Genomic DNA, 21,207 nt, shown 5'->3' with positions numbered 1-21,207 from the left:
ATCTGTGCATACGTCTGTCTGTATATATGAGCGTCTGTATTTGTGTGTGCATGTGCGGCAATGTTTTGGGGGACAGGTAGGTAAAGAAGGAAGAACTTTTTCTCTGTGCAGACAGGAAAAGAAAGATAATTGATAATTAGTATCATAATTGGCTTCTCCATCACATGCTAAGAGGCTGGCACCTCTTCTGACTCTCTTCCCCTATTCATTTTAAGACCTCTGACTCCACAGGACACTGAAAAGAAATAAGGAAATGACAGACTATCGATGATGACACTTTGATGTGGTCATGCTGATCTGTGTTCATAGTTCAGATGGGCTCAGGAAAAATACACCTGCTCCAACAACTACACCTCACATTCAACAGAAGTTTGCTCTGTCTCCTATGTAGCCACACCTCATCCTCCTCCTTTTCCTCAAATTTCAATCATTGCCTTGCCTAACACATTTCTTTTATTTCCAACGCTTTCATTCTAAGAGCTTCTCTGTCCCTGATTTCTCTTCTGTGTCTTATATTAATATCCACACCAATATTGGTGGCTATACATCCACCAATATATATACATTTATATACACATCTGTATTTACTATTGTTGTTAAATAAGTTTTCTTGCATCAAGCATTGATACATTCCCCTGTGAATGCGCCAGTCCCCTCACATCTCCTCTTTGGCTTCTGATCATGTACTCAGCTCTTATCTTCCTGCCTGTTACATAAAATCCTCACCCCTTTTTACCCTTATGCATTTATACATCCATTTCCTCATCACAAAATGAGGAAGCAAGAGTTAGCCTGCCTAAGTCTTAAAGATTCTGTGATGACAAAGTAAGATCTTATTTGCCAAAGGACTTTAAAAGTATCATGGTACAGTCCAATTACAATGTAATGAATATCTGTCAAAAACTATACTAAAGTTTGAGAATCACTGATCTGAACAAAGCTTTTATTTCTGTCTGTAATTGCACAGCAGGACCAGTTGTCTTTTGAGGCTTTTACAATTACAGATGACGTTAGTGTCAGCCAGTATATCACTGGAGAAATCTAGGATCTTAGTGTTAGGAGACATGACAGTAAGCGTTTTAAAAGGTACCATCATTTTGGTAATTATTTCTACTACAATAGGAATATAAAATTATATACATTTAGTAAGCAAGACTCATTCCTTTAAACATGAATTTATAATACATTCTTGCCTCCTTCCATTATCTAAAATCCAGAAAGTACTTCCCAGGATTAACAGGATACAAATTAGTCAAGGTGTTCAGAATAAAATGCATCTGGAAGCAGTAGCTTTTAATTCAGACTCTTGACATTGTGCAGGCCAAGGCTTGGCATCCTAATCTTCTTTACCTGACCCATTTCTTAGGACTGAGCTAGACGCTTCCCGAGGCTCTTTGTTACTCAATTCTGAAGTGTCAACACCGCTGAAACCTGCAGAAAGAAATAAAATTCCTTTACAATCTCAGTCTGTGTCCTAGGATCAGTCCAGCATGGAATTCTTTAAAAGGAAATTTGGAAAAGGGAAGCTCATGTAGGTAGGGTGCGGATATCTCTACTACCAAGCCACCCTATGGTTCCATCTGACCTGTTGGTCAAAACAGGAACTACCTTCAAGGGTGGGATGGGGCAAAATTTTGCCATGGAAGGCACACCCTTTGGTCACTACTTCTCACATTTCTTACTCTTTCCTCTCGTATGCATGTATTTCTGCTTCCACTCTGTTTCTTACCCAGGAGGATCATGGAAGTAACATTTTCAAGATGTCAGAACCTCCATCAACTGGATCCTCAGTGAGCACCCCTCCACCCTTGGAACTACTCTATCCTTTTATGTGAATGAAGAATAAACTTGTATTGCACTGTGACATTGAACTTCTTGAGGTCTACGTGTGACATCGATTAGCCCAGCTCACCCAATTCAAAATGCATAATGTGAATCATCTGAAATACCAACGAGTTTATTGTTTTATTTTAAAGAATAAAACCAAAAACTGAGTGAAGCTTTTGTAGACAAGAAAGACATTTGTTGCATCAAGAGTTTTAATTGTTCTTACGTCTTTTCCTATTGCTTATTCCATAAATAAATGTATTTTCAAAATCCGAAGAATCTAGGAAGGAAAGGAAAATACAACCAGTAATCTATAAAAGAGTCGTAAATCTTATGATTACTCACATTGTAGACAGGACTAGGACTATAAAGACACAATGATAAAAAAGATACAATGATGTTCATTTCTGTCTCTTTCTCTTGTCTGCATGTATTTCTGCTTCCACTCTGTTTCTTACCCGGGAGGCAGACCTTACCCTCATCATCAGGACCACATCTCAGTGCTGAGCTATAGGATCCGAAGGTCGCCTCGTCCGCTGAAGAGTCAATCACTGCAGAATGGAGAAAATGTGCCTTAAAGTTCTCAGTGCATGACAAAGGAACCAAGAAAGGAAAAACCGGTTTACCTTTAGGTGGTGGTAAACATAAAAAGATACCTTATTTGCGAAGGTATTTTTGAATATCACTCTACAGCCTGATGTTATGTTGGGGGTGATGCTGGGTTGCTGCCCAGCTCCGCCTTTTACCCTCCATGGGAATTTGTAACAGATCCTTAACACATTACCAGCTCCAGTTTCCTCATCTATAAGCTGGGATAACCTGGTTACCCTATCTATCTCCCTGTCAAGGTTTTTGTAAGAACAAAATGCAGGCTATTTACAAAAACCCTGTGAGAAATTGCAGTGTAAGCCAATGGCTTAACTACAATTGGGGTTTGAGAGTACTTGTGTGTGAAGCCATTTTTTCCATCTATAATTTAATAGCAACTCAAAGTATTCCATGAGGACTTTCTAAGCTGGGGACTAATGACAACATTAACAACAGATAGAGGAATATGCGTTTACTAGGCTTTAGAGAATTAAAAACATGCTAGAGAATAAGAGCACTATTTCCATTCTTTAGCTTAATAGATACGATAGTGTGTAGTAAAAAAAAAGTATCATTTTACTAGGGCTCATCCAATTAAACAACCATTTATATATAATGCCTTCTTCCCTCTTTCCATTTCCCAACAGGGCCAGAGAAGTTAAACGGGGAAAATGGTACCCTAGAAGTAATCAAATCAAGGCATGTGGAGAATGCCCAGAATAAGATTCATCAGGAAAACAGAGCTCGGGATTTAGACTGTAAGTATTTGTCATCCAGGGGTGCAATCCGTATCTTCTTATGTGAGTGACTTGGGGTTGTGACAGGTGGCTTCTTGGGCCTTTCTTCCCTCACTTGATTCTAAGGAGTCAAGGTTAGTACTGGTCACTGCACAAAGGAATAGGATTCTTGAGGTGCCTGGGTGTGTGACCAAGGAACCCATTCATCAGGAAGATCCCTAGTAAGAAAACTTGGAAAGTCTTGAAAACTCATGCAAAGCATCGTCGGCACCCTGGCTAGCCTGGTCTGCCTTGTAGGTTAGTGGTGCTCCATTCTCTGCCCCCAGAGCAGAGACAATTCAACTGCAAGGGGCAGCTTTGCTCTGTTTGAAACTTACCATCCTACTACCCTTCTCTCTCTTCTGCTTCTTATTCCTTCTATGGTCTTTCCACACCTCCTTTATCGCTGTTTCCAGTGTGGGGAGACCTTGGAAACCTTGTGATCAAGACTGTGAGCACCCGTCCTCCCCGCCAACTTGGTGCCCCCTTCAACCATTTGCAAGGCTGAGAAATAATCTTCTCACGTGTCTGAGCCACAAATGTGTTTGGGGACAATCTTCTACTAGTACTAAGATAAAAGTGGAAACTGGACTCCCTTAAAACTGAAGCCAATTTACACTTGATTCTGATAGATCTAGAGAGCAATTGCATTGACTGTATTATTTAAAATATTGCTCTTCTGTAGCATCAAGATCAGGTAACATTTTTATTTGTTCTCAGGACTTTTCCTAGTGTGTTTCCCTAAATAGGCATGTTTCTAATATTGTCTGGGTCTAGAAAGTAGAAAGGGAAAAAAAAAAATCACCAATTTATCCTAAAGAGCTACAGATCTTATGACAACTCAGGATACCCATAAGATTGAGGAAACAACATTTTGATAATCATTTCAAGCTCCAGTTTAAAAAAAAATGCAGAATCCAGGACACTAGGCTTGTTATTCCCTGTAGTTGCCCATGAGACTTTGTAGAAGACCTTGAAACATTTACGTGATGGTGTTTCTCATCTAGAAACAAAGGTAGAAATGTCTACCCTGCTTACTCTTTAAGGTTGTTGTAAGATACTGATTATAAAGGTCCCTTGAAAAACCACTATATATGTCATGACTTGTTGAATAATTCTGTCAAAAACAGTACTTTGGGTTTCAGAATACATTATCAGAAGTTTTTATTTCTGCTAACACTAGATAGCGAGGTGAGGTATCTTACGACATGATTCAAGTTTGTGATCAGATGACAATACGACCTTCCAATGAAAGAATACAGCCCACCCTTGAACAATATGGGCTTGAACTGCGCAGGTCCACTTGAACTTAGATTTTTTTCAGTAATAAATACTATAGCACTAAATGATCCATGGTTGGTTAAAACTGTGGATACAGACCTGCGTGTCTGGAGAGATGACTATAATTTACAAGCTGATTTTCAACTGCGCTGAGCATTGGTGCCCTTAACCTGTGCATTGTCCAAGGGGCAACCATATTTAGCTTCCTGTTCCCTACAGAGATCACTGTATAAATCCAACACCCTACAGACACAGCAACTAGTAGTTTGAAATACACTCATTACTTTGCTGGCCTATTTCTCCTGTACAATCAATACAGGGCATACACATACTGATTAATGGGACCCATACATTAAGAGACCTCATTCTCAGATTGAGATATGGATGTCTTATCTCTTTGCATTTCCCTCAAAAGTTCAGTAAAACAAATACGAAGAATGGGATTCCAGGATATCCTGGCCACAGTACAGAAGGGGCTCAGAATACGATGCTCAGGGAATAGCAGCTCTAGTTCAGATTCTTACAGCCCAGGCCTTGCTCTCCCTGTTCCTTACCAGGAATCCTCTGTGCTGATATGGAGGCTTCTGGGGTCTCATCTCCATCACTGGATTCTGCAGAGTCCTCACTGCTGATCACTGCACAGAAGAGCAAAACCCCTTAGGACACTAGGGTGGAGCCCATGCAGCAGGAAACCCCAGAATGAGAACACGGGAAGACCTAGGACTGAAGTTAACTCAGGGCACCGTGGTCTGTGTTAGAATGTGTGTGACTTGCAGGTTGCTCCAGGGCCTGCATAAAAGTGAAGATATTCACACACAGAGGGCAGCTTCGTACACCCTGCTGGCACCTTCTTCCTCCACCATCTTCAGTCTTCCTCCCCCACCTCCTCCTCCCCCTACTTCAATCTACCTCTCAGTCTACCTCTGACTCTCTACTTGGTTCTGCCTCTTTCTTTCATTCTCATTTTACTTCTTCACCTTCCTCTTTGCTTGGCCCATTTCCCCTAGTTATGCCTGTTCCTGCTGATCGTATCCTTTTATACCTTTCTTTAACTTCATGGGTTTCTCTTTCATCTCATCTCATGAATACCTTGGCTTTCTGAATTTTTTCCCTTTTCTTTATCTTCTCCTTTCATACTTTCCTCTCTTGCTTTAGAAATAGTCTCTCAGACATCAATACTCATTATCTATCGTTTCTCTTTTTTTGCATTTTTAACTTTTCATTCTTTTTTATTGACGTGTAGTCGGTTTACAATGTGTCAATTTCTGGTGTATAGCATAACGTTTCAGTCATGCATATGCATGTATTTGTTTTCATATTCTTTTTCATTAGGTTACTACAAGATACTGGATATAGTTCGCTGTACCATATAGTATAAACTTGTTGTTTATCTATTTTTTGTATAGTAGTTAGTATCTGCAAATCTCAAACTCCCAATTTATCCCTTCCCTGGCTACTGATATTTTTCTAGTTCCTGGGGTCTCTGTTCTACCAAACTCACTGTGTAAGGCTGTGGCTCCTTCCCCTTCCTGCTTCTGTCCAAGGCCACCTAGACTGACTTGCTGGATGTTGACAACATGCCCCAGCCTCTTGCCCGATTCCTGTGATTCCTGTTACACATTCTTTCCATCAGACTTACCTATTATGTCAGATGTCTGGTTACATTTGGTGCTTGCTTGGGCTTTCCATTTAACTTCTGAGATAAAAAATGGTTTTTCCTTCTTTATATCCACCAGACAGACAGAACAGGAATTGATTTGGATTCCATGATTGGGTAGATTTGCTCCTGGGTCAAATGTAATAAACAAAGAATTTTCTTTTGTTTCCCCAAAAATGCTAGCACTGTTCACTGGCATTAACAAGCCCTACTTCTTGTAATTCCACCGCAGGGGGAATCTTCACCCCCACCCCCTCCTTTCCTGGTCTTCAACTCTGTCTCTTCCTTTGTGCCTCTCTCAACTCTGAAATTTTATTTTGTTTATTTGTTTTTACTTTTTACCTATTTTCTCACCCTTTTTGATAATTTTTTTTTTTTGCTTTTCAAAAATAAAAATCACAATTGTAGTATAACATAGATAAAAATTTATAAATTATACATTTCGAATTACCACAGAATAAGCTTATCTGGGTAACCATAACTTCGGCCAAGTAACAGATTACTAACACTCCAGAAACCTCTTAGTGATGCCCCACTAACTGTCCCCATCAATCTTGCTCAAGTTAATCACCACTTTAACTTTCAATATCATAAATGATTGATTTTGTCAGTTCAAAATTTATATAAATTTGTATAAATGGAATCATTCACCCTAGTTCTCTTTCTCCGTCTCTCTGTCTTTTGGCAGAGGGTGGATTTAGTTTCTTTTCTCAACATTATGTGTGTGATAGTCATCTGTACCCATTTTGTAATTTATTCTCATTCCTATATAATATTCCATTGTAGAAATTATCCATTAAAAATAAAACCATACAGTATCCATTTGTGCTCATTCAAGCTTTAGACTTCTATTAATAATGTTATGATTACGGAGATGAACTTTCTTTTGTATGTGTTTTGATGAACATAATATACATTTCTGTTGATCTGTTGAGGAATGTAATTGCTAAATCATAGGCTATGTTGTATTTTCAACTTTGGAAGAATATACCAAACTGTTTTCCAAAAGTACATGTAAAGGCAGAAGTATAATTGAGAGGGCTTGGAAAATTCAAGTAACTAAAGGGAGTTGGTGTAGTAGGAATGTGGTGGGAGGGGGAGAGAGGCAGTGATGGGGAACTGTGCAGCTGCATGGCAGGTATCTGCCTAGTATCACACTATACAGCACTGAACTAGTGCTGAGGGCCGCAAGAAGGTACTGGGTTATAAATAGGAAAAGCACATGAACCAGTCTGAATTTATGAAAGGTCCATTCTCTGAAGTGCAGAGAATGAATCTGAAGGAAGCAAGATAGGAGAGAGGAGGCCAGCAGGATACTGTTCCTCTACATGAAGTGAGAAGAGGTAGGGATCTGGATTAGAGTGAGCATGCAGAGAATGGAAAAAAAACCAGGCAGGCTGCAGGTATTTTAAAGAATTGACAGAAGTGACAAAAAAAAGTCATGGTTGTTTTAATCCACTGAATTTTGGAACTGTTTGTTACACAGCAGTAGATAAGTGATACAACCTCTAAACAGAGATGTCCATCAGATCTTTGAGTAAAGACCTTCAGGTACTTGGAGGAATGAATCCAGAGATCAAGTCTGGGCTGGAGATGTGTGTTTCAACAGACCATAGATGGTACTGAAACCATGGAGAGCATCAGATGCCGGGCGAGAAGCGTATTTTTATCTGAGGGGGTTATGGGACCATTCTGATCACTGCTGACACCTCACCCTTCTCAATGGTATTAGGAACAGACCCCTGTGCCTTCTTTCTAGTGATTGTCTCCCCAAATGGGATAATGTCTTGATATCTCTCTTCTCTCTCTGTATTTGGTCCATTCTCTACTGATTTTTCATTCATTGTCCTTTAACTTACTCTTTGTGGCTCTCTCATCCCCATTTTTCTATCTACTGGTTTTCTTTTCCCTTTGTATCTTCTTCTATTCATCTCTTTTCCTCTACATTTTTTTTTAACCACTGTCCCCAGGGCCCAGCAGGGATTAGGGGGAGGCAAAGGAGATGCCCAGGGCACAAGAAGGTGCCAAGAGTGAGATTCTCCTTATATGTGCCCCAGGGTCGCCCTGCCTCACCCTAGACCTGGCCCTGCTGTGCCCTACCTGCTTTTGCGATATATCCATTCTCTGCTATGTTTCCTACTTTTTTCTAGTCTGTTCCTATTTCTTAATGATTAATATGACCTGTGTATATGTCCAATATATTAATTTTGTCTTTCTAAGTAGTTTCCTCATCTCAAGCATTCCAATCATCACCAGAGTTCTCCCCCTGTGCCATTGTCCACCACACCACGTCCCTCCACCTGCCACTTCCTTTCTAAAGGGTCTTTCCTCTGGGCTTCCTTACTTGCAAATCTGACCTGCAGCATCTTGCATGCTTTCCATGTTTCCATTATAACTGCTGAAAAAGAAGTTGCAACTTATTTCTCTTCACCAACTCCACAACAAGGCACTGTTTTGATTCTATGTCAGTTTGTCTAAAATCTATCTCACTCTTGTACTTTACAATTTGGTGCTCTCCAGCACAGCTTTTCCTATTCTCCCTCTTTGCATTTTCTTCCCAGGGATATGCCCTTCATTAATGAGCTCATCCTTACTTCTCCCTTGCATTTTATACCTGCTAAAATCAGTCAGAGGTTGTGTACAAGGCTCTATGTCTTGGATGGTGTTAGGATAGGAAAGATGTTAGTATGGGAGAGCAAAGGAAAGCTTTTGCTCCCATAGATAAAGGTGTAATTAGAAAACTGGTAAGGTAAGTAATAATTACTTTCTTCATCACAGGCCAATGAGCTGGGCGTCTCCTTTCCTGCATCTCCATTATTTGATTGGACAGGTACTTGTTCATAAGACTCTGAGGATAAAAAAAGATCACAGCTGACATCCAACAGAGACTTGCTTTGCCCCATTTCCATTTTCTTGCATGTCACTTGACTTCTCTCTTCTCCTTATGTCTCTACTTATAGTCTCTCTGCATATATTGCCACCTTCACCCTATGAAAGCGTAATGCCTCATTGATTCTGGAGCCAGTCTCCCCCTGACTTCTTCTGGCTTTTATTTCTGTCTCTCTTCCCCGATGAGGCTCTGCAACTCTTCGCCTTCTGTCTCAGTTTTTCCGTTCTCCCTTTCTTCCTCCAGTTCTCTCCCTTCAACGTATCAGGCACCATTCCTGTCCTCTGTGTGTCTGTGTGATTTCCCCATGCTTTGTTAATAGATGTCTCCTTGAGCTGTGCATTACTTTATTCCCTATTACCAGTCAGGACCTCTTGGCCCCTCCACACTCATCAAACCCAGCCAGTCTTACCTGCTGGTTCAGACTCCTGGGCACATTGTTCATTTGCTTGCTGGCTTTCTAGTGCATCATTTTGGTCGCTGGTTGTATCTTTCCTCTTTGCATTTATCTGTGCTGTTCCACGGAGGTGCTCCAAGAATCTATTTTCAGATGGAGTTGTACCTAAACCATGTAGTGATTCACAGATAATTTATTTACCTCTTGTGACAGTCAGGGTCCAATAGGAAAATACAAATCACTCTAAGCTTTTAAAGCATAGGGAATTTAATCCAGGAGACTAGTTACACAGTTGATGGGAGAGCAGAGAAATTCAAATGGGACAATGGGGCAACCTAAAGAATAATCACCAGAAAGCTATGGGAGGGACTGAGAGTGAGCCCAGAGACTGGGGCTCTGGGTAGCTAAAAGCTGGACCATGGCTGACCTGCTTGGTGGACGGTGGAGCCATGCCTGGGATGCTGCTACTGCCAGAATTGCTGCTGGAAGTGGTGATGGGGAAATACCTGGCTTCTCCCTTACCCTCACTCTCTTGTTAATGTCTCCCACGTTAGGAATCCAGCAGGGAGCCAGCAGCAAAGAAGCCTGCAAGCAAGTCTGCAGAGGCCAGTGGCTGGAGATAGAGGGCAGAGCAGAGCAGAGGAGGGTAAGGAATGAATCTCTGGACAACCACCCTGGACCAGCACACACTCAGTTCCCTTATGGCAAACCTCCTCTGCTCATTATGGATTCCATCGACCCATCCCACTCTATTCCCACTAGCCTCAATAATGTATGAGTACATAAGTATATTTTCAGTGCAGTTTCAATTTTTTTCATTTATTGCTATTTTTCTAAACAAAGTTATTTATATAAAGCACGATTTTAAAATTCTTTCTCCAGGTTTTAATACAGAATGTGGGCTCTGGTGTATGTTTTGTGCCACATCTTCAGCACCTCGGAGCCTCCCCTTGGGCTGGTGGGCATGAGACAGAGTTCTTCCCTTGCCTGTGTATGTCACAACCTGCTGTCCTTGCTGGGTCGGACTCTTGGACACACTTATTGATGGTTGGTGTGCATCATTTGACTTGTAAGTGGAAGTTTCTCTGTTAATATTAATTTTTCCCTATCACTGAGATGCTCTGGGTTTCATTTTCTGGCAGGGTTGCCCCCAGATCACACTGTGAGCTTTAAAGTATTTCATTGCCTCCTCCCTTTACACCCTTCACACACACACACACATACACACAGAGAATCCCTTCTCTTCTGCCCATTGCTAGTCACAATTCCATCCCCTCACCCCTTCCTGTTCTCATCAGCAGTACCAATAGATGAATGGCTAATATGTATTCATGCATTTTGAGGGGTATTTTTAAATGTTAACTTTTTGAATAAATGTGATTTGTTAAAAGCATAACTGTGTTTTCAAAAACCACTCTGAAAACTTTTTGTTTTATAAAAATGTATTACTAATTTAGAACAACCTTTCTTAAATAACACATCCCAACTGGAAGCTACGTAAGACACTTTCACAGTGTGGGAAGTTCCCTGAGACTCTATGTTACTCACTTCCTAAGGAGAGTCATGGAAGAAAGACATAAAATTTATTTTAAAAGAAAATTTTGGGGGGGAGAGGTAATTAGATTTATCTATCTATCTATCTATCTATCTATCTATCTATCTATCTATCTATCTATCTAATGGAGGTACTGGGGATTGAAACCAGGACCTCGTGCATGCTAAGCACACACTCTACCACTGGGCTATACCCTTCACCTCAAGACATAAAACTTATTATAGAATGGTGTGCTGTAAGTATGTGGAAAATGTAGCCCTTAATTTAACTTCCTGGGCCAGAAGTTGGTATTGCTTTTATCACAGCTATTCCAGACTAGGGAATCAGTAAATCCAACAGACATCTGTGACAGAAGAAAATCCCAAAGTTTACTGCAATGACTAAAAGCTTAGACTGTGGCACTGGATACAAACAATGATAATTAAATGTAGTAATAATAACGAATGCATGGAACGCTGATGAAGCCCCAGGCACAACTGTGAATGCTTTACGTGATATGACCTATTTAAAATCCACCATCCTCTGAAGTAGGTACTATTATTATGCCCATTTTATAGATGATGAAACCAAGGGACCAAGAGGGGAAGTCACTTCCCCAGGATAACAGTGCAGAATATGAAGCCAGGCCATGGGCATCAGAATTCCTGCTCTGACACTAACCCCAGCAGAATTCAATCCCAAGTCTCAGTTGGGTGAACTTGTACAAATAACCAAACTCTCTAAACTGACTCATTCTATTCTGAAAAACAGGGATCATCTATACCTCATTTTCAGGGTTTGAGGAAGATTAAATGAGCTGTTGGCTGCATCACTGTATGAGATACCATGATCAGAAAAAAAAATCATTATGATTAATGTTTTAAATTAATAATATTTAAATAATAACATTATTAAGAGTGTTATGCATTAAGGGAGGTTTAAGGGACTGTTATGCATCAAGAGTTTTAAAAAGTGGTTATTGGTTGCTACATTACCAAAAGGGTTTGTTTTTTGGAGGCCTGTCTGGTGTTTGGAGGGCAGCTCCTGGTCTCTGCCTCAGGGATGTTGGGAGAGGGTTTGCATGGGAGGCAAATAGTGTCCATGATCCTGCGTGAAGGACACAATGGGGGAGGTACCCCCACCCCCCAGGAATGCTCATCACCTGTATTCCCCTGCCACTCTCCCTGCAGCACTGGCCACTGTTGGACATGAGTCAGAGCACCATGGTTGAGGCCAAATCAAGCAAGACAGAGAAGAAAACTGTGAAGCCAGGTATACGGGCAAAATGTCCAAGCCCTTCAGGAATTAGCAGCAAGTGCATTTAAGGAGTACAGAAGGAGTGACCGTCGCAGGCAATTCATAGCACTAAGACTCTTATCTAAACTCTTGGAAAAACCGCAGATACAAAGATTGACAGTTTTTTTTATACAAAGAAGTAGCTCCCCCACCCCCTAGCACATTCCAGAATGGGACACAAATAGCAAAGGATCACAGAATAGAGTCAATGGGAACAGACCATCATAAGATGAGGACTCTCTGCATGACCAAATCAGACTTTGATATGAGCTTTCACCAGATCCTAGGGGGAAGAAAGTAGAAATCTATTTCAGAAATTGAAGTATGGACTGTGCCATCCTCCCCTAATCTCTTTTTTATAAACAAGAAGCTTAAGACCCCCTGATGATATCAATACAGAGACCATCTGGACCTGGTGGATCTCATCCAATGCTCGCAGTCAGACCTCAGCCCCCAGAGTGGAAGACTCGGGTCAGCTGCATCCCTGGCTGAGAGCACCTCGGCCTGGCCATCTCGCTGCATGTCCTCCACGAGCCATTCAGTAACTAGTGAAGGTTTCTCTTGACTCCCACAAACAGTGAATCTGCCTTTGTCCCCAGAGCTGCCTCTGACTGGCAGCCTTATCTTAGCTCCTGCAAAGCCCTGATGACTCTTCCCCACCCTTCTTCCTCCACCCTCTCCCTGTATTCATCTTTAATTTCTGTTGTTGGCTTTCCTTGAGGATTTAGTGTCTGATTCTCCTCCACTTCCTTCAGCTCTTGGCATTCTTTTCTCTGTCTCTTTCTCTCTGCATATATTTCCTTATTTTTGTTTCATGTTTCTGTCTTTCCTACTGGGTTACCAGGTAGTATCCAGGGCTGCAAACACAGGCTCTAGGTTTAAAATGCCTGGTTCATCCTTACTTGTTTGGCCTCCAGGCCAACTGCATACCCGGTCTCTATAGATTTCAGCTTCCTTATCGGTAAAATGGACACGTAAGTGATAATACTGTCCAATGGCACTAAACCCACAACTGCCAGAATACACGTCCAATTAGGTGAGCCGTTAATAACTTGGCTGTTTTGATTGTGTCCCTTACCCACTCTCCTCCTTCATTTCTTCTTTTTCTTCCTTTCTCTCTCAAAGTACCCACATCCTCTTCTCCACGTCTCTACTGCTTCCTCACCTCTGCATCTATATGACTGCTTTTCTCCTTGAATATTCCTACTCTTGAACAACATCCCCCACATTTAAATCAGTCCCTTCTTCTGCCATCATCAAGCATCTCCTCTTCGATGTTGACTTTGGGCCCATAGTCCTTGGCCTTCACACCTTCACACTGATCTCCTACAGGGATCTTTCTGAATCACAATTACTTCCAGGTCGTCATTCTATTTAAACCTGGTTACTGACACCCTAGGTTCCTCTTGCTGTGTCTTGGTATGGGGCCAACAGTCTCTTGTCACAGCTAGTCCTCCGGGATACAAACACCCCTCCCTGTCTTCTCCATGGCCCTTCAGCATTTCTTCCCTGATTCTCAATCTTTGTTCAGAACGAGGGCCCCACCTCCCATTCTCCTTTTCCTCACAGCAGATGAGAATCGGTTTGTACTTGGTCTCAATCACCTTGCTCAAGTCTCAGTTGGATATTAGGCCTCTCCTGCCTCTCTTCTTGGTCTCTTTCTTCACAATTAAGTTTCTCTTGAATCACTGAAGGGGAGAGAGAAGAGGACATTTAGAAATCTCCACCAGGGACCCAGGACATCATCTCAAAATTACACATTTAGGAATTTCCAGCTCTCAGGTCCACTCAGAGCTCAGTGGGTCCCAGTCTTCATGGTAATGTTCCCCCATCATCCTCGAACAGAAAGAGAAACCCCAACAAGGGAGCTGCTATGTTCCCCACACAGAAAGGAGCCACTCGAATGCAAGAATAAAGGAGTCATGGAAACACCCTGAGCCTGGAAACACCCTGAGCCTGTTGGTCATATAAAATAAACTTCACATGGCTGGGAAAATATATGTCAAAATGAAAAATGAAAGTGAAGTGTATTTACTGAACTGTTCAAACTATAAGGAAAAAACAAAGATTTCCTCTAGAGAAGGGCTGGATCCCAGGGAGATCTGTGTGTATAAAAAGAGGAAGTCCAAGAGCTTTAAAGACAAGACTAGACAAGAGAAAGGTTGGGCTTAATTGTGTTGGGGAGGATGAGCAGCTCTGGAAGAGAAAAACAAGAGGTGGGGGGACAGAGCTCCCATAGGGGTCCAGATCCCACACAGGACTCTGAAGCTGCAAGAGGGAGTGCAGGATGTCCCCACGACTCCTGGACCAGGACCTGGGAGACCTCCAAGGAGGGGAGACCAGGACACCAGCCCAGGGCCCCTGTATGTAGGTAACTCAGCAAATGTAGGAGGAAGGAAATGAACCAGGAAGCCTGGGGAATGGGTCCCTGCTGAGAGTCTGGGAAGGAGACACTGGGAGGTGGTGGGGCCCGGGTGCTGATGGCAGGAGTACCTCTTAAGACAATGCCTACTAGGGGGTGAGATGGACAGGACTTTGGGAGCCACAGAGGCTTTGTCTTCCCCAGCACACGGTTTCAAATCCCAGCAAAATCAAGTGGAAGGTACAAGGAGAACACAGGGCCCAAAGTCCAGAAAATATGAAGGAGGCCCGTGTGCAGGTGTTCTGATGGGGGTGGGGGGCTTCAGCACATGAGATGGAGGTCGGGACCAGGCACTATGAGACCTGTCGCATCCTGGCCTCAGTCCCCAGCCTTTCTGCTTTGGTCTCTGACCTGCAGCTTCCTTGGACAGCAGCAGAGACCACCCCCCCTCCCAGGGTCAGGTGGGTGGCAGCAAGTATAGACTTGGGTCACCCCAGCATGAGTCAGCCTGGAAACTAACATATGTGATGTTGACACTGGATCTGGGAAGGGGATCCCCTGCAGCCTGTGGAGACGACCACAGCCCCTGAGATGTGGCCAGGAAAGGTAACTGCCATTCCCTTTGTCCCCATGACCTGGGGACATACTGGTTACAAATATAATACTGGCTTGAAATTTGTGACTGAGTGTTAGACTTCCTATATATCTGTTTTGACTTGAATGATTTGCTGTAGAAATTACTTTGTTCTAATTAGAAAACATTACCATTGACACAAATCAACAAGCCACGTGCTTTATATCTCCTTTTAAATGTTTTTCCTTGCTTATAAACCCATTAGTGTCTCTTTTTACCTAGTAATTCAAATTGCTTATTTTATATGCTAGACTTTCCAAAATCTTGCTCAGATGCATCTCTCTTGAATCAGCTCCACCGTCTGCTTCTCACACTTTGATTGAGGGAAATGAATTTGCCCTTGTTTTGAAGACAAACTAGAGCCTTTCACACTCTAGGCCATAATCCCATAGCACCCGCCCCGCCTCGGGACACGTGAGCATTTCTCTGGTGATGTCTCTATCTCTTATTTGGAGAACTTCATTGACACCAAATTGTGTTGGAATAAAATATTTTCTAAACAAGTTTATATACATATTTGTACGTGTGTGTGTGTGTGTGTGTGTGTATCTCTACACATTTCTCAACTATGTATCGTTTAAAAAGTATAAATTATGCCTTCCCAGGAAAAAATCATGAATCAAAGATTTAGTTTAATACAGCAACAAAAATAGTCCCTGGAAGACAATGTCTTTTGTGATTATTTGAGTAATGTTTCATCCCTTGTGGAGAACATGTTAATAAAACCATTTTTCCTTTAAGGGCAAATTTGATGAAAGTGGCCTTTCTTCTGTGTTACTAGGCCAACCCTGGGATTAGGGCTAAAAATGACCTGTGACTGGTAAATTGCATGTGGGCTGGGAGGGAATACCGATGGACTATACTTGGGTCTTCCTTCAATGTGGTGATTCTTGTAACTCAGCTTGTCCCTCTAGGGGTCCCTGAAAGTTAAGACTACTGCAAGGGATCTCACAAAAGAGGAGCAACTGATGCTGCCCTGTTGGGATGCTGGGCTTTCTGTCATTTGTTTTTCTGTCTAAATTGGATGCCATGGTGGCTCTGTTGTCCCTTGAGTCTTGAATGCCTAATTAAGCAGATCTCCAGGTGGGTACTGTGCCATAAGCTTTGAGAAGGGTCATGGTTATGTGTGTTTTGTTAACTGTTATATCCCCACTTCCCAGCACCATGTGTGCTATGTGGTAGGAGCTCAATACATGCTTGCTGGAAAAAACTGGCCCTGGACATCAAAAGGTAGATAATAAAGCCAATTACCTTTTTCGAAGCTTTTATAAATGTAACTTAAATCAGGATATTCCTGCATGTTGACCTCGCTGAACAGTGCTTCCAGAAGTGTTACGTCAAATGTGCTCTGCAGTTCATCGAGAACATGGTACACCACTTTTGGTACAGGGACCAGGTTTCTACAAGAATCTTGACAGTCCTTAAAAAATATTGAATGCAGAAAATATAAATGCAAACTTTCAAGTTACAGAAGGGCCCTAGAAATAGACTTCGTGGTTAATGTACTCCATTTTCCCTATATAGGTATCTCCTCATGTAAAGGTTTAGAATTTCCATATTTGTAGGGCTACTATGTGAAACAAGTAAATCCTTCCCCCTTTAAAAGCATTCATTTGTGAATCCAATCTCCTCACTCTCATATTAATGAGATTTAAGAAGAAGCAATTTTGAAGAATAAAAGTCGATTCAAAGTTAATTAATGTGCAGCCCTCTAAAAGCCTGGTCAAATGTTTTAGGAATAGACTTAGCAGGTGATGAGCAGCTGTTCTGTTGACTGGACAGCCTCTTTACCAAGACTGACTTGGCCTGGAAGGGCTCAAGGAAGGCAGGTGACATTTCTCCCTTTTCATGAACTTGGCTATTGAGAAAGCATATTCATAGGACAAGGAGAAGACTTACATCTCTGTCTCTCCAGCAACACCTGTGGCTGAAATTAACCCAAATTCCAAGACTCCAGAAATAGCATAAACAAACAAACAAACAAACAAATAAAACCCCCCTGAAAACTACTGGGGAAAGAATAACAAGCATCTACTCCTAAATCTGTCCTAATAACGTATCAGTTCCCTGTGGGGTTTAATGTCCTCAGATCTAACAATTTAAACCGATTTTCACTGAAAAGAAATGCTGTGTTGATTATTATTTCATGGAATCATCTCACTTAAATTATTCATCAATTCATTAAAATTGCTTTTAATTCTTAGTTTATGCTATATTGTATGCGTCCCTGCAGGGAATTATGCATCTGCGGAGCACACTTGCTTCAGATCCAGCCTATCTCCGTGCTGCTAGTGGTCGCCATCAGCACCATCTCTTCAGTTAGCAGGACTGTCTCCAATGATGCCTGCTTCTCCCCGCCCCCATCTCCCCTTCTACTTTACAACAATACTTGAACATTTGCAACAACACTTGAAAAGGTCTTCTACTCACAGGTGACTCCTTAGTTAATGAGTTGTGCCCATAACTTGGTTTGGAACTGGTTTACCAGACTGTGACGTAATAAACCTCACTTACTTGATACATTTTATTGGTGATAAGTTCACGGTCACGAAGTACCTCAAGGAAAGGAAATGCCTTTTTTATTGCCCTTGATATCTCCACTTTATGTCTTTTGAAGTGATTGAATACTGTCTCGTAGATAAGCTTGTCATCTATGTTCTGATTTTCTCTGGACATCCTAGGGAGGAAGAATATCATGTCAAAATGCTCATTAGGATTCTGGGATGCTTGCGGAGGCCGTCACATTATATATATAAAGGACAGGCTATGAAGAACCAACATATATAAAGTAAGTGGTTTCAGTAGAGACCAGGATAATTGGAATTGAAGCAACAAAGATATAATTGAAGAAAGTGTGGAGTTAAGAAAGACTGAAGCACAGGACTGAAAAAGTCCATTCTAGTCTGTCTCGATCAAAGCCATTCTGAAGATATGTTCCCTTACCTTTTTTTAAGGGCAAAGTTTTTATTTTTTAATTTTTTAATTGAAGTATAGTTGATTTACAATGTGTTAATTTCTGGTGTACAGCACAGTGATTCATTTATACACATATATATTCTTTTTCATATTCTTTTTCATTATAGGCCATTACAAGGTATTGAATATAGTTCCCTGTGCTGTACAGCAGACCTTGTTGTTTAATCTATTTTTGTATAGTAGTCAGAATCTATGAATCCTGAGCTCCCAATTTAACCCTCCCTATCCCCTTTCTTTATCTGGTATACCTTATCTGGTATTTTTTTAATTATAAAAATTTAAAATGTGTGGATAATCAAGATGGAATAAACAGAGGAATGAAAACAATGGAATAAAAAAAATCTAATCTTGAAAATGCTTCTTAATTAACAACTAAGAGAAAATAAAACAAGGTGTCCCCTCTTCTGACCTATGGATGTTAAGAGGAACACTGTCTTGTATTATAAAATGAGTTCATAAATGATAAGATGTGGTTAATAATGATACAATATGAATAAATTGAAATTTCTGCAAGATTATCAACATTCTCCAGGGACTTCTGCTTTGTGTTAATAGAAATCTTTCTGTGCTATTTTATGCAGAGAATCTTTCTATCTGAATTTCAGAAATTGCTGCTATTTTCTGTGATAGTAATTTTAAACCTAAGCCTGTAATTCTGGTTCTTAGTTGATTGTTTTATTGCTCTGATAATGTTTTAATCGACATTCTGTATTCATACAAGTCATGAAGACATTAGCTTTCTTTGTCAAACCAGAAGAGAATTATTGCCATTTCTCAGTACCCAAAATGCATTTGGGAATAATAATAAATGTCACATTATTGTGTCAAATTCCTGTAAAAAAAAAAGGGGGGGAGGGTTCTGGTTAAATATAGCAGATTAAAGAGAAGCATTTGTCTTCTCTTTTATTAACCTCATCCCCACCTAAAATGCTAATTAAGGTACTGGATTCACAATGACAAGGAGAATGGCAGGGGCCAACGAGCAGATGAGAGGTATCTACCAAAATCTATAAAACAAAAAGTGCTCAGAGGATCACTAATTACTATAGTAGGTGGAGGATATCCCTAGAGGGCAAGAAAGCAACCAGTGTGCCCTGCAGAACCGTGGAGAGGCACTGTAGATCACAAGGGAGATGTGGTGCTGAAAATTGACATGTTATTTTATAAATGAAAAACAGAACAGCACACCCTCTATCTCTCAAGTGCATCCTGACCATTTGTACCCAGGCAGCCTCTCAGAGGGAAACACTGCTGTCCTTTCCGTCACCATATGTTAATTTTGCTTGTTCCTGGATTTCAGATACATGAAAATAATACATCATGTGTGCTTTGTATCTGAATTCTTTGTTCATCATCTATGTTGTTGGATGAACAGAAGTTTGTTCTTTTTTATTGTTGAAGATATTCCATTGTGTGGACTTACCACAATTTGTTCATTAATTTTCCTGTTAATGGGCATTTGGGTAGATGCTAGCCTGGGACTAGTTTTAATAAAGCTTGTTATTGTACAGGCTATTTTTTGTGTGTGGCAAGATGTTTTAATTTCTCTCGAGTAAATAACTAGGAATGGAATTGCTGGGTCATTGTGTAGGAATATGTTCAATGGTTTTAGAATCTGTCAAACTACACTTCAAAATCTATTAGAAGCAGTCTTTCTAATTTTAGCCATTTTAGTCTATAAGTGTATAATGTGGTATCTCACATAGTTTTAATTCGTATTTCTTTAATGACTAGTGATACTGAGCATATTTTCGTATGCTTATGGCCAATTTATAATTTTCCTTTGTGAAATGTCTTTTCAAGTCTTTGCCCCATTTATATTATTGGACTGTCTTTTATTACTTATTGACGGGTAGGAGTTTGTGTATAGTATGGAAAGAAGTGTTTTGTTTAATTCAGGAGTTTAAATACAATGTTAAGGAGAAATGGTGAGAATGGAATCCCTTGCCTTGTTTCCAATCTTGGAGAAAAGGCTTTCAGTATCATCATTAAGTATAATGTCATACATGTATGTATAAGTGTCACACGTACACATATAACTGAGGAAGTTTCTGTTTATTCCCAGTTTCCTGAGAGTTTTATCATGGACAGATGTTGAATATTATCAAATGCATCTATCGAACTATTCATACGGTTTTCCTTCTTTATTCTTTAATTGGTCAGTCACATTGATTGATTTCCAAAGCCTCTTCTAAGTGGAAGCAGATAATCACAGGTCAGAAGGAAATTTTCAGAAAATGCTCCAGTAACAAAAAAAAAAAAAAAAAAAAAAAAAAAAAAAAGAGAGAGAGAGAGAGAGAAAAGTTACCCCAGGAGAAACAGACATTACAGGAAATAGGAGCAACTTCCAAAACCTCTAATATTTTCAGAGAGATTTGAGAATACACATCACACCCCCGATTACAAAAAAGAACTAATAGAGAAAGAGATAGTAGTCTTAGATATTTTTGAAATTGATTTTTGGAAATGTACTAAGATTTACTAAAATGGTTGTAAAATAAAGTTGGAGAAATGTCCCAGAAAATTAAGTAAAGAGATTAAAAGAATAAAAAAAGAATAAATCTGAAAGAATATATGGGAGGGTAAGATTAATTTAGGGGTCTAACAGCAACCTAATTAGAATCAAGAAAAATGTGGAAGGAAAGCCAACATATGGAATGGGAGAAAATATTTGCAAACAATGCAACTGACAAGGGTTTAATTTCCAGAGTATTCAAACAGCTCATATAACTCAATAATAAACAGACAAACAACTCAATCATAAAATGGGTAGAAGACATAAACAGACATTTCTCCAGTGAAGACATACAGATGGCCAATAGGCACATGAAAAACTGCTCAGTATCACTAATTATCAGAGAAATGCAAATCAAAACTACAATGAAGTTTCATCTCACACCAGTTAGAATGGTCATCATTAAAAAGTTCACAAATGATAACTGCTGGAGAGGGTGTGGAGAAAAGGGGACCCTCCTACATTTAGTGGGAATGT

At 40.5% G+C, this 21,207-nt stretch overlaps 1 protein-coding gene across 6 annotated transcripts in view; it reads right to left on the bottom strand.

The window, feature by feature from the left end:
* SP100 (SP100 nuclear antigen) overlaps positions 1-21,207 on the bottom strand; it is a 71,477-nt gene that overhangs the window by 28,263 nt on the left and 22,007 nt on the right. For 5 of the 6 annotated variants that reach the window (XR_012507195.1, XM_045517449.2, XM_010956034.3 and 2 more), the window contains exons 2-12: positions 17,754-17,916; positions 16,491-16,659; positions 13,848-13,931; positions 12,464-12,526; positions 9,429-9,578; positions 8,894-8,977; positions 6,112-6,258; positions 5,027-5,107; positions 2,304-2,378; positions 2,054-2,107; positions 1,351-1,431 (exon numbers count right to left, since the gene is read on the bottom strand). Coding sequence is in view for 5 of the 6 variants with exons in the window: in XM_045517449.2 (XP_045373405.2) it covers positions 1,351-1,431; positions 2,054-2,107; positions 2,304-2,378; positions 5,027-5,107; positions 6,112-6,258; positions 8,894-8,977; positions 9,429-9,578; positions 12,464-12,526; positions 13,848-13,931; positions 16,491-16,659; positions 17,754-17,916 (1,151 nt within the window). In the remaining variant the exon portion in view is untranslated. The remainder of the gene's footprint in view (positions 1-1,350; positions 1,432-2,053; positions 2,108-2,303; positions 2,379-5,026; positions 5,108-6,111; positions 6,259-8,893; positions 8,978-9,428; positions 9,579-12,463; positions 12,527-13,847; positions 13,932-16,490; positions 16,660-17,753; positions 17,917-21,207) is intronic. The other variant, XM_045517451.2, reaches the window with a different exon arrangement.

This window comes from Camelus bactrianus, chromosome 5, assembly GCF_048773025.1.
Source record: "Camelus bactrianus isolate YW-2024 breed Bactrian camel chromosome 5, ASM4877302v1, whole genome shotgun sequence".
NCBI lineage: Eukaryota > Metazoa > Chordata > Mammalia > Artiodactyla > Camelidae > Camelus > Camelus bactrianus.
Note: the sequence above shows the minus strand (reverse complement) of the source record. Positions and strands in the feature narration are given on the sequence as shown.